The sequence below is a fragment of the Saimiri boliviensis genome, chromosome 10 (genome assembly GCF_048565385.1).
Source record: "Saimiri boliviensis isolate mSaiBol1 chromosome 10, mSaiBol1.pri, whole genome shotgun sequence".
Taxonomy (NCBI): domain Eukaryota; kingdom Metazoa; phylum Chordata; class Mammalia; order Primates; family Cebidae; genus Saimiri; species Saimiri boliviensis.
In genome coordinates this window covers 16,931,727-16,944,490 of record NC_133458.1, presented here as the reverse complement: position 1 = coordinate 16,944,490, position 12,764 = coordinate 16,931,727, and the positions used below count along the sequence as shown (strand labels likewise).

Here is a 12,764-nt window from a genome sequence, read left to right as displayed (position 1 = left end):
AAGGCTGCAGGCTCTCCAGGCTTCACTGGGGTGGATCTGATGCCAGGTGAGCTTGGGGGGTGTTGGGCCCGGGGCCTCAGTTCCTAGGAGCAGCAATAGAAAAGGGACACATGGGCCAGCACCGTGGCTCACACCTGTCATTCCAGCACTTTGGGAGGCAGAGGCAGGCAGATCACTTGATGTCAGGAGTTTGAGACCAGCCTGGCCAACATGGCGAAACCCTGTCTCTACTAAAAATACAAAAATTAACCGGGCGTGGTGGTGCATGCCTGTCATCCCAGCTACTCAGGAGGCTGAGGCAGGAGAATCGCTTGAACATGGGAGATGGAGATCACAGCGAGCCCAGATCACACCACTACACTCCAGCCTGGGTAAGAGAGTGAGTGAGACTCTGTCTCAACAAAACAAAATGAAACGAAACAAACTTATAGGGTGGGGGAAATCGAGGTTTTCAGAGTAGGGAATTAAGTCAACACAAAATTTTGTGAACTTTTTTTTTTTTTTTTCCTCACCTCTGTTTTCTACTTCCAGCTCTAGAGTAGCTTTTTTTTTTTTTTTTTTTTTTTTTGAGACGGAGTTTCACTCTTGTTACCCAGGCTGGAGTGCAATGGCGCGATCTCGGCTCACCGCAACCTCCACCTCCTGGGTTCAAGCAATTCTCCTGCCTCAGCCTCCTGAGTAGCTGGGATTACAGGCACGCGCCACCATGCCCAGCTAATTTTTTGTATTTTTAGTAGAGACGGGGTTTCACCATGTTGACCAGGATGGTCTCGATCTCTCGACCTCGTGATCCACCCGCCTCGGCCTCCCAAAGTGCTGGGATTACAGGCTTGAGCCACCGCGCCCAGCCTAGAGTAGCTTTTTGATTTGGGCTTAGATGCTGTATGTTAGGTCACCTAGAGTCTGTCCTCACAGTTTCTTAAAATTTAAATGGGAATCTGATTTGCATTTAGAAGCTGAGTGCTCAGTGCTAGGGCTTGGCATCCCTTCCCTCATCTGAAATATGTCCGTTCAAATAGGGTGTTCATCTGATAAACAAAAGAGGGCCACGAGGCAGCCTGCAAAACGCAGTAAGGGGTATTTGTCCTTGGAGTTCTTAGCGAGTATCTGGAAAACAAATACATATGCTTCAGTGTTAGAGCCACACTATTGCATGTCAACTGGAAAGTCAACTTTCAGGCAGAAAATAGCGGATGCTCTCCCCTAATTTATACACCATTTATGCCGGGCATGGTGGCTCACGCCTGTAATCCCAGCACTTTGGGAGGCCGAGACGGGCAGATCAGCTAAGTTCATGAGTTCGAGACCAGCCTGGCCAACATGGTGAAACTCTCGATTCTACTAAAAATACAAAAATTAGCTGGGCGCAGTGGCGCACGCCTGTAGTTTCAGCTACTCGAGAAGCTGAGGTAGGAGAATCGCTTAAGCCTGGGAGGCAGAGGTTGCAATGAGCCGAAATCGTGCCATTGCACTCCAGCCTGGGCGACAGAGCAAGACCTTGTCTCAAAAAACAAAAACCAAAAAAAAAACACCCTAAAATAAATACATTATACACCTCAGTTTTAGGAGGGGCTGGAGAACAGGGGGAGAGTCCTTCAGGATCTGAAACAGCTGTTTCAGAGGCCACGGGGCAGCTCAGCAACCATAAGCTACGCGTGGGCTTTGCTCTCGGGAAAGAGGTTTCCTGCAGCGAAGGGACCCACGGCTAATTTAGGTCGGGCGCGCCTGCCGGCTCCCCCAGTCCGGGAGACGGGCAACTCCGCGACGTCACGGGAGGCGCGGGGCGGGACGCGGGGGAAGTGACGTATGCAGGGCGGTGTGGCCGGGGACGACTGGGCGGTCGCAGGCGGGCATGTCGGCTCTAACTCGGCTGGCGTCTTTCGCTGCTGTTGGTGGCCGCCTTTTCAGAAGTGGCCGCGCACGGGCTGCTGGAGACGGTGGCGTCCGTCAGTGAGTGTCAGGCTGGGGATGGGGGCCTCACCGGCCTGTAGCAGACGGCGCGGGTCTCCGGGACGCCTTCACCTTTACTGGGGCGCCTGGAGAGGCCGCGCCCCGAGGCATGCTGGGACCTGTAGTCCGCCCGTCCCCCGACGCTGTGGCTAGAGGAGAGGGACCCCGCGGGGCGGAGGGAGCGAGGAAGAGACTTCGTTGGGCAGTTGGGACACCGTGTGCGGGGCCGTCTTGGTCGTAGGGACCGCCTGCCGTCGGGAGTCTCACGCGTGAATTCAGAGCCGTTTGAGTGGGTCGGCGCCGGTGCGGGCGATCCAGGCGGAGAAAGCAGCTTGCGGCCGGGTGTGGACGCGACTGGAGCGAGGAGTGGAGCGGCGGCGGTGAGGCCGAGGGAGGGTCCAGGGTCCCGGTGCCTGGCTGCGAAATTTAGGGTAGAGTCAGTTCGGCAGGCTTTAATTAGAGACGTCACGTGGCCACTTTTTAATGCTGAAAAATCACTTCGGCTGCAGGGAGTGGAGGCGATCGCCCACAGAGAACGCCGGAGGGTGGGAGGGGAAGACAGCCGGAAGCCAACTCTTGGGCAGCGGCGGGGTTTAGGAGAGTGACAGGCAGAGCCGCCGGCGAGGTGGCAGGAGACGCAGATCGGAGGGCGGAGGGCGCCGGGCGCCGAGGCGCCAAGGCAGGGAGCAGCTGCCGAAGCCGTTAGCGGTGTGCAGATTCGGTAAGAGCTGGACTGCAAAAGAGTAGTGGATGATTCCAGATGATGTTCCAGGTCCCTTAGATCATCAGCGACAGTTTACCAAGAGGCAGTATGGGGTCGTGATTTCAAGCGGGATTCTGGCCCCAGTGTGGCTGGGTTCAGTTCCCCCCTCTGCCACACTCCAGCTGTGGGTCCTTGGAAAAGTTTCTTATTCTCTTCATGCCTCAGTTTCCTCACCCGTTTAGCGTCCATTTGCAAGGAACTAAATGAGTTACTGTTCTCGAAGGCGTGGTGTTTGTGTGTGTGTTTTAAGAGATGGAGTCTAACTCTGTTGCTCCGGCTGGAGTGCAGTGGTGCGATCCCTAGCTCACTGCAGCCTCTCATTTCTGGGCTGAAGTGATCCTCCAGCCTCGGCCTCCCCAAGTGTTGGGAGAACAGGAGTGAGCCACTGCACCTGGCCTCTCTAAGGTGTTTAAAACGGTTGCTGGTGCCTGCTAAGGACCATACAAGTAGTATTTAACTGTTATTAAGGAACTGAGGCTCAGGAAATGAAAGGAGTGACTTGCCTGAAGTCCCACGTGGACTAAGAATTTGGAGCTGGGGCAGGTGTGGGTTGAGCAGAAGGCAAAGCCCTGTGTGACTTGGGCAAAGACAGTGAGGGAGCCACGAGTGATAGCCCTTGATCCTGGCTGAGATGGGGGAATGCTGCTCTTCCCTGAGGTATTGGCGTGTTCATAACACACTTATTTCAGAGTGTGTGATAATTAAGTGCATAAGTGTTTATGGAGCATTTTCTCTATGCCTGCTCCTTTCAAGGTGCTGAGGATATAGCAGAATACAAGAGAGAGAATGAAGCGTACATTCTGGGGAGAAGAGACACAAGTAGAAAGGAAAGACCTTTTTAAGGTACTATTAAGAGTTGTGAAGAGAATATAGCCGAGGATTAATATGGTGAGTGCGTGGGTGGGAATAGAAAGGATATTGTATTTGGGGATGGTGGGGGAATGCCTGGGAGTGTAATTTGAACCTGGACCTGAGGATGAGAAGTCAGACGTGTAGAGACCTCAAGGGAAGAGGCTGGTGGACATAAAAGGGCAGGGTTGGCAGGAGGCCAGGCTGGAGTGGAGCCAAGGGAAGAGTGGGAGAGTCCAGGTCACAGGGACAAGGCTGGATTAGAGAGGACTTTGGAGGACTCTGGATTTTATTCTAAGAATCATGGGGAGCCATTGGAGTTTTAAAGCAGGAAAGTAATGTGGTCTGATTTATGTTTTCTTTTTCTTTTTTTTTTTTTGAGATGGAGTCTTGCTCTCTTGCCCAGGCTGGAGTGCAGTGGTGCAGTCTCGGCTCACTGCAACCTCCACCTCCTGGGTTCAAGCAATTCTTCTGCCTCAGCCTCCCGCGTAGCTGGGACCACAGGTGTGTGCCACCACGCCCAGCTAATTTTTGTATTTTTAGTAGAGATGGGGTTTTACCAGGGCCAGGATGGTCTCTATCTCTTGACCTCATGATCCGCCCACCTTGGCCTCCCAAAGTGTTGGGATGACAGGCGTGAGCCACCGTGCCCAGCAATTTATGTTTTAAAAATGTAACTTTGGCCAGGTGCAGTGGCTCACACCTGTCATCCTAGCACTTTTGGAGGCTGAGGCAGGCGGGTCACCTGAGGTCAGGAGTTCGAGACCAGCCTGGCCAATACAGTGAAACCCTGTTTCTACTGAAAATATGAAAATTAGCCAGGCACGGTGGCTCAAGCCTGTAATCCCAGCACTTTGGGAGGTCGAGGCGGGTGGATCACGAGGTCAAGAGATCGAGACCATCCTAGTCAACATGGTGAAACACCATCTCTACTAAAAAATACAAAAAATTAGCTGGGCATGGTGGCACGTGCCTGTAATGCCAGCTACTCAGGAGGCTGAGGCAGGAGAATTGCTTGAACCCAGGAGGCGGAGGTTGTGGTGAGCCGAGATGGCGCCATTGCACTCCAGCCTGGGTAACAAGAGCGAAACTCCGTCAAAAAAAAAAAAAAAAAAGAAAAAAAGAAAATTAGCTGGGCGTGGTGGTGTGCACCTATAATCCCAGCTACTGGGGAGGCCGAGGCACAAGAATCGTTTGAGCCCAGGAGGCCAAGGTTATAGTGAGCCGAGATCTTGCCACTGCACTCCAGCCTGGGCTACAGAGTGAGATTCTGTCTCAAAAAAATAAAAATAAAAATGTAATTTTAACAGAGTTACGGTGCATTTTTGTTTTTAAACTTGACTCTCAAGCATTTTAAGTTGGAACAGCCATTATTTCCTCAGATGTTTATTCCCCATTCTCTTTCTTTCTTACAGGACTTGCTCATAGTGTCTTGTTTGCTTACATTTTTTGATCTTGAGCTTGTTTTCCCCAGAACTTCTTTGAGATCTTCCTTCTCTTAGTCTCTTGAGGGCACCACCAATTCAAGCTCACTTTAAGTTCTTGGCTTGGGGTTTTTGGTCCACACAAGTCCAACGCAGGTAGTGTGGATTTGGGTGCAAACCTACCTGAGGACTGGGTTCTGATAACAAATACTTGTTCCCTTTTCCGTGGCAGGTTTATTTCTTCTCCCTTTTACCCTGGGGCTGCAGCTGTAATCAGAGATCTCTTAATTAGACCTCCCACCTTGGGTGGGCCCCAGGCTTCGTCTCTTGTCCCCACACCTCCTGTGGCTATCCCGGTGGAGGGTCAGGGACTGCCGGTGAATGAATGCAGCATTAGTGATTGCTTAGTTTCCAGGCCGTGTTTTCACTTGGATTTTGCCCTTGGTGGATTCCTTCCTTTTGTGCCTGGTCAGTGATGTTTGTAAAAATCTTAAAAATCTCATCTGGTATCAGAGTTGTTTAATTTGGAGACTTGTTCAGGGCATCTGGTCTGCCACAGTGCAGTTCACAACCTAGTTTGGAACATAACATTGCGAATTAGGTCTTTGCAGTCCTTAATCATGGCAATCGTCATCTGTTCCTTTGCTGTTTCATATCCTGGTTCCAAAGGATTTCTACCTTGCAGTCCCTACTTCAGGTCATAATTAAAACATGTCACTTTGGCAATAAACGAAGTGTGGGGAGCTGCTAAGATGGGTTTGAACTATAATGCTGGCATCAGCATTACTCAGATGTTGTTTTAATGAATTTTACTTCTGGGCACTTATACTTAGATTGTATCAAAAAGCTGTCAAAGAAGGCTCTTATTGGCCGGGCATGGTGGCTCATGCCTGTAATCCCAGCACTTTGGGAGGCCGAGGTCGGTGGATCACCTGAGGTTGGGAGTTTGAGACCAGTCTTGCCAACATGGTGAAGCCCCGTCTCTACTAAAAAAATGCAAAAATTAGCTGGGCATGGTGGTGCATGAACCTGGGAGGCGGAGGTTGCAGTGAGCCAAGATTGCACCATTGCACTCCAGCCTGGGTGACAGAGTGAGACTCTCAAACAAAACAAACAATCCTAGCTAGCATGTATCAAGAATCATTGCCATAGTACTGTTCTTGAATCTGCACATTATGAAGATAAGAAATTTTAATGCACTTTTCATACAGGTACTAATTTCTGTGCTGCACAACAGAGAATATGTTTTATAAGCCGATTGTTACCTAGATGAAATTCGTAAACATACATAGGAATTTTCTTAAAATATTTTTATCCACTTCTGTGTATTAGTATATGTATAGCTGCTGAATAGGTTTTAGGCATTGCCCCAGTAGGTGCAAATAAGTTAAGTTAGATGCAATGTGTGATAATTATACTCCCAACTGAGTATATTGACTGTAGCTCTTTTTTTTTTTTGAGATGGAGTTTTGCTCTTGTTACCCAGGCTGGAGTGCAATGGCGCCATCTCGGCTCACTGCAACCTCTGCCTCCTGGGTTCAGGCAATTCTCCTGCCTCAGCCTCCTGAGTAGCTGGGATTACAGGCATGCGCCACCATGCCCAGCTAATTTTTTGTATTTTTAGTAGAGACGGGGTTTCCCCCTGTTGACCAGGATGGTCTTGATCTCTTGACCTGGTGATCCACCCGCCTCGGCCTCCCAAAGTGCTGGGATTACAGGCTTGAGCCACTGCGCCTGGCCCGACTGTAGCTCTTATAGGCTGTGTGCTACAACTTGTCAAGTGTCTACATGAAAGAAAAACATATTCAAACTTACTGTTTTAAAGTTCTTTGTTCAGAGCCATTAGTGTGTTTAATAGGAGAGTCCTGTTTTCCATATGGTTGCATTTAACAAGATTATAGTAGGCAGAGGACGTAATTTGCCTCTGAAATAGATAGCTGAACAGAACAAAATAAGTATTCTTCTGAGTAAGTTAGTGACCTCCTAACAAGTTCACAATCCGTTAAAACCTTTGTGACTAGCACCCTATAATCAACACATTTGAATTTCTAGTGCAAAATTATGAATATTCACTAATTGAAAACCGAAATTAGCCTCTTGTCAGTTCGCGTCAGTATTTGCTGCTACACATGAAGCAAGCTTAGTGAAAAATGAGTATTTCAAGGGATTGTGAACCTCTGTTCTGTCTGAATTTCAGTGGAGAAGATGAGAAATGTTAGCTTTGGTTTTAGGATGTAACTCAAAGTTTTGGATGACGTAACACTTTGAGAATGTAGCATGCTGCCTGCCATTTCATTCTGTCTTGCAGTGCTGGTGGTGGTATGCACACTGAGCCCCGATACAGAGAGTTCCCTGAGCCGCCCAGATCCCTGGTGATCTGGGGTGAGACCTTAAGTGCAACCATGTGGTTCTGGATTCTGTGGCGCTTTTGGCATGACTCAGAAGCCGTGCTGGTAAGTGTGGGTAGCGGGAAGAGGATGTAGTAATAGCTTAGCTGGTTTATTTTTCTGTTGTAGACCATTGTTCTGTCTGGACATATCCCTTTGCCACCATGTTATCCAGATGTCTGTACAAGAATCATGTTATTTAATGAAACATGTTATCTTCTGACCTTTTTTTATACAAGGATGTATATTTAGGTGGTCCGTTTCTTATGGTTTCTGTTAGGTTGCCATCTTAGAAAGGGAGGCTAGAAACTAAATTTTTTTTTTTTTTTTTTGAGACACAGTTTCACTCTGTCACCAGGCTGGAGTGCAGTGGTGCCATCTCGGCGTGCTATAACCTCTGCCTCTTGGGTTCAAGTGACTATGGTGCCTCAGCCCCTTCAGTAGCTGGGACCACAGGTGTGCACAACCACACACGGCTAATTTTATTATTAGTAGAGATGGGGTTTCATCATGTTGGCCGTGTTGGTCTCGAACTCCAGACCTCAAGTGATCTGCCTACCTCAGCCTCCCAAAATGCTGGGATTTACAGGCATGAGTTACCATGCCTAGCCAGAAACAAAATCTTTTTTTTCCCCTTATTTATTTATTTATTTTCTAGAAACGAATTCTTTTACCTTCTGAACTAGCTGTTCATTGGTGGGTTAAGTTTCACACTGAAATTCCTTTAAATGACAAATGTTTTCAAGTCTGTCCAGAGGCCCAGGGCAGCCAGGTTTGGGTGGGATGGGTGTGAGTTAATTTGTCTTTAGAAGGGAAATTAGTGATTTTCTAACATATCCTTAGTGTCAACTGAGGTTTTATCACATTTGCAGACTGTCCTCTAGAAAATTACACCTTTAAGACATCGAAATCTGTGCTTGTTGGTCTAGAATACTTTGAATTTTAGTAAATTTGGGTCTGTTTCCAGGATAGGAGGAAAATCTTAAGCAATATGCAGGTGTTCGAAGCATTGGGTTGCCTCATACCCCATTTCTCTTGGAACTTCTCCGTGCCACTGTCCTTCAGCAAGGAGCCGCTTAGTGTCTGTAAACCGGCAGCACCTTTGCTATTTGAGATGCCTCTACCTCACTGTAGGTCAGCTGTTCAGAGTGCGCGTAGTATACACAGCTGTTAGGCCTGAGATGATGCTGATGCAGCCAGAGAAGCCCTTAGGTCAGGACTGAAGATGAGGAAGTCCACCTGAGGCGTCTCGATCCCGTAGCAGTAATGTTAGGAGAGTTTGAAACATGTTTTGCCAGGCTTTGCCAGGATGTGTTCCTGTGGGAGGCGCTCTGTAGATGGCAGTTAGCCATATTGTGTTTTCTTCTTTCCAAGATTTATTTAAAAATTTAATAGTTGCATGGAATGTAAATTCTTGACTTTCCTTTCTTTTAAATGGTTGTCCCCAGGGTCACTTTCCGTATCCTGATCCTTCCCAGTGGACAGATGAAGAGTTGGGTATCCCTCCTGACGACGAAGACTGAAGGTGTAGACTGAGACTCACTCTTGACAAGTGGGTTCCCCAGACTCCTTTAAGTCATATTTCCCTTTTTTCATAAACCTTAATTTTTACTTTGTGCCTATGATGGACTTGAAGAAACTGCATATTCTAATAGCATGAAGCTGAGTTAACCATGTCGAGATGGAGTCTCACTCTGTCGCCCAGGCCTGGGTACAGTGGCACAGTCTTGGCTCAGGGCAACCTCTGCCTTCCAGGTTCAAGTGATTCTTCTGCCTCAGCCTTCTGAATAGCTGCGATTACAGGCACATGCCACCACGTCTGGCTAATATTTGTATTTTTTTTTTTTTTTTGAGACAGAGTTTCGCTCTTGTTACCCAGGCTGGAGTGCAATGGTGCGATCTCGGCTCACCGCAACCTCCGCCTCCTGGGTTCAGGCAATTCTCCTGCCTCAGCCTCCTGAGTAACTGGGATTACAGGCACATGCCACCATGCCCAGCTGATTTTTTGTATTTTTAGTGGAGACGGGGTTTCACCATGTCGACCAGGATGGTCTCGAACTCTCGACCTTGTGATCTACCCGCCTCGGCCTCCCAAAGTACTGGGATTACAGACTTGAGCCACCGCGCCCGGCCATATTTGTATTTTTATTAGAGACAGAGTTCCGCCATGTTGGCCAGGCTGGTCTCGAACTCCTGACCTCAAGTGATCTGCCTGCCTCAGCCTCCCAAAGTGCTGGGATTACAGGTGTGAGCCACTGTGCCCGGCCATGTATCTGATTCTGTCTTTAAGTTTTCACATTGGCTTTGGTGTCTTCTTCTTTTCATTGTATTTTTTTTTTTTAAACATTTTTTATTTTGTAGAGACAGGGTGTCACTATGTTGCCCAGGCTGGTCTCAAATTCCTGGGCTCAAATGATTCTCCCGCCTTGGCCTCTCAAAGTTCTGGGATTACAGGCATGTGCTATCGAATCTGACCCATTGTATATTTAAAAAATGGATTTTTTCCTAAGTTAGGTTACAGTTTTAGGGTTTAATTTATCAATTCACTGATCAAAGATGTATTAAGACCAGTTCTGTGCCAAGCACAGGCATAGAGTGGTTAACAGGACAGATGGAGCTTACAGTATGTAGCTGCAATAAATAGGGTCCTGCTCTCAGCATTTAAATATATCCAGCGTGTGGGAACATTACTATATAGAACTGTATGAAAATTAACTCTTTAAACAGTAAAGGGTTACGGCTTTTTCATTTTCCAGGTCAGGAAGTGAAGAGTTTTGCTTCTTTAAAAAGGGAGGTAGTAAGAAGGTTCCCTTTCCCCTCAAATCCCTAGGGGTTAAAATGTCCTTATTTAACATGCTTTTAATTTAATTTAATTATTTTATTCTATTTTGAGACAGGGTCCCATTCAGTAGCCCAGGCAGGAGTGGTTCACTGTAACTTCAACCTCCTGGGCTCAAGTGATTCTCTCACCTCAGCCTTGCCAGCAGTTGGGATGACCAGGCCTGGCTAATTTTTTATATTTTGTAGAGATGAGGTTTCACCATGTTGCCCAGGCTGATCCCTGGACTCAAGCGATCCACGTGCCTTGGCTTCCCAAAGTGTTGAGATTACAGATGTGAGACACTGCACCTGGCAAACAAATCTTTTTCTTTTTCTTTTTTTTTTTTTGAGTTGGAGTCTTGCACTGTAGTCCAGGCTGGAGTGCAATGGCTGGATCTCGGCTCACTGCAACCACCGCCTCCTAGGTTCAAGCGATTCTCCTGCCTCAGCCTCCTGGGTAGCTGGGATTACAGGTGCTGGCTACCATGCCTGGCTAATTTTTTGTATTTTTAGTAGAGACGGTTTCACTGTGTTGGCCAGGATGGTCTCAAACTCATGACATTTTTTTTTTTTTTTGAGACAGAGTTTCGCTCTTGTTACCCAGGCTGGAGTGCAATGGCGCCATATCGGCTCACCGCAACCTCCGCCTCCTGGGTTCAGGCAATTCTCCTGCCTCAGCCTCCTGAGTAGCTGGGATTACAGGCACGCGCCACCACGCCCAGCTAATTTTTTGTATTTTTAGTAGAGACAGGGTTTCACCATGTTGACCAGGACGATCTCTTGACCTCGTGACCCACCCGCCTTGGCCTCCCAAAGTGCTGGGATTACAGGCTTGAGCCACCGCGCCCGGCCTAAACTCATGACCTTATGATCTGCCCGTCTTGGCTTCCCAAAGTGCTGGGATTACAGGCCTGAGCCACCACGGGTCCAGCTGCAAATTTGTTTTTTTTTTTTTTTGAGACAGAGTTTCGCTCTTGTTACCCAGGCTGGAGTGCAACGGCGCGATCTCGGCTCACCGCAACCTCCGCCTCCTGGGTTCAGGCAATTCTCCTGCCTCAGCCTCCTGAGTAGCCGGGATTACAGGCACGCGCCACCATGCCCAGCTAATTTTTTGTGTTTTTAGTAGAGACGGGCTTTCACCATGTTGACCAGGATGGTTTCGATCTCTTGACCTCGTGATCCACCCGCCTCGGCCTCCCAAAGTGCTGGGATTACAGGCATGAGCCACTGGGCCCGGCCCGCAAATTTGTTTTAACGACTGGACTGTAAACCCTTGAGAGGAACAGTGATGCTTCTCTCCTCTGGAAGGCTATCACATGATCAGTGCTCAAGAAATACTTGAATAATTATGGATATCAATTAGTGAATATAAAAGTACTTAAAGCTTTCTACTTTTGTTTTCCTGCAGGATCCAGGTGAAGATTTCAAGGATTATTGACTTCATATTGTACATTAAAGTTATAAATTAAAGTGGCTTGGTCAAGAATGAGAATGGAGTTAACGGAGTTATTTTCTTTTCTGAGTCTTACTCTGTCACCCACGCTGGAGTACAATCTCAGCTCATTGCAACCTCCACCTCCTGGGTTCAAGCAATTCTCCTGTCTCAGTCTCTCAAGTAGTTGAGACTACAGGTGCCTGCCACTATACCTGGTTAATTTTTGTATTTTTTTTTTTTTTGAGACAGAGTTTCACTCTTGTTACCCAGGCTGGAGTGCAATGGCGCGATCTCGGCTCACCGCAACCTCCGCCTCCCGGGTTCAGGCAATTCTCCTGCCTCAGCCTCCTGAGTAGCTGGAACTACAGGCGTGCACCACCATGCCCAGCTAATTTTTTGTATTTTTAGTAGAGACGGGGTTTCACTACTTTGACCAGGATGGTCTCGATCTCTTGACCTCGTGATCCACCCGCCTCGGCCTCCCAAAGTGCTGGGATTACAGGCTTGAGCCACCGCGCCCGGCAATTTTTGTATTTCTAATAGAGACGGGGTTCATCATATTGGTCAGGCTGGTCTTGGAACTCCTGACCTTAGGTGATTCACCCTCTTCGGCCTCCCAAAAGGCTGGGATTACAAGTGGGAGCCGCTGCGCCCGCCCTGGATCTTTCTGATAATGGCAGCTACCCTTTATGGATTATTAGTTTTTCTAACTCTGGTGCTTAGTGGCTTAGTGCCCTTTCAGCTGACCCTCTTGGGTACCCCACTGACAATAGGCATTAGCTCCATTTATCAGTGAAGACAGCAAGGTTCATGGAGATGGAGTTACTTGATTAGCATCAGCACGCTACCAGTGAGGCGAGGACTCGAAAGCTCACCCTTAGCTGCAGCGCTGTGCTGCCGTCGTCTTAGCCGGTGTCTTCGTCAGCTGTGTCAGCAGTTCCTGTGAAAACTCTGGCCCTGTATCCACCGCAGTGGATTCTTGCCCCGAGTAGACAGAGGTTAGAGATTGGGGCAGTCGATTAATTAATTAGCTCCTGTGGACTGGGCAGCTGTGATGCAGGGCTGTTGTGGAACTCTTTTTATTTATTATTATTATTATTATTATTTTTTGAGACGGACTTTCGCTTGTTACCCAG

The 12,764-nt window shown here is 48.1% G+C and overlaps 1 protein-coding gene across 2 annotated transcripts; it reads left to right on the top strand.

The window, feature by feature from the left end:
- Positions 1-1,806: 1,806 nt before the first annotated feature.
- NDUFB2 (NADH:ubiquinone oxidoreductase subunit B2) lies at positions 1,807-11,685 on the top strand. 2 transcript variants are annotated; one of them, XM_003929763.3, is made up of 4 exons: positions 1,807-1,950; positions 7,295-7,439; positions 8,822-8,925; positions 11,602-11,685. In XM_003929763.3, exons 1-3 carry the CDS (start codon positions 1,853-1,855, stop codon positions 8,894-8,896), a joined length of 318 nt encoding a protein of 105 aa, XP_003929812.1. In that variant the 5' UTR covers positions 1,807-1,852; the 3' UTR covers positions 8,897-8,925; positions 11,602-11,685. The 2 variants fall into 2 exon arrangements, with proteins under 2 accessions (XP_003929812.1, XP_010338690.1); XM_010340388.2 differs by lacking the exons at positions 8,822-8,925; positions 11,602-11,685 and adding an exon at positions 2,192-2,330 and having other exon boundaries at positions 7,295-7,385.
- Positions 11,686-12,764: the final 1,079 nt, after the last annotated feature.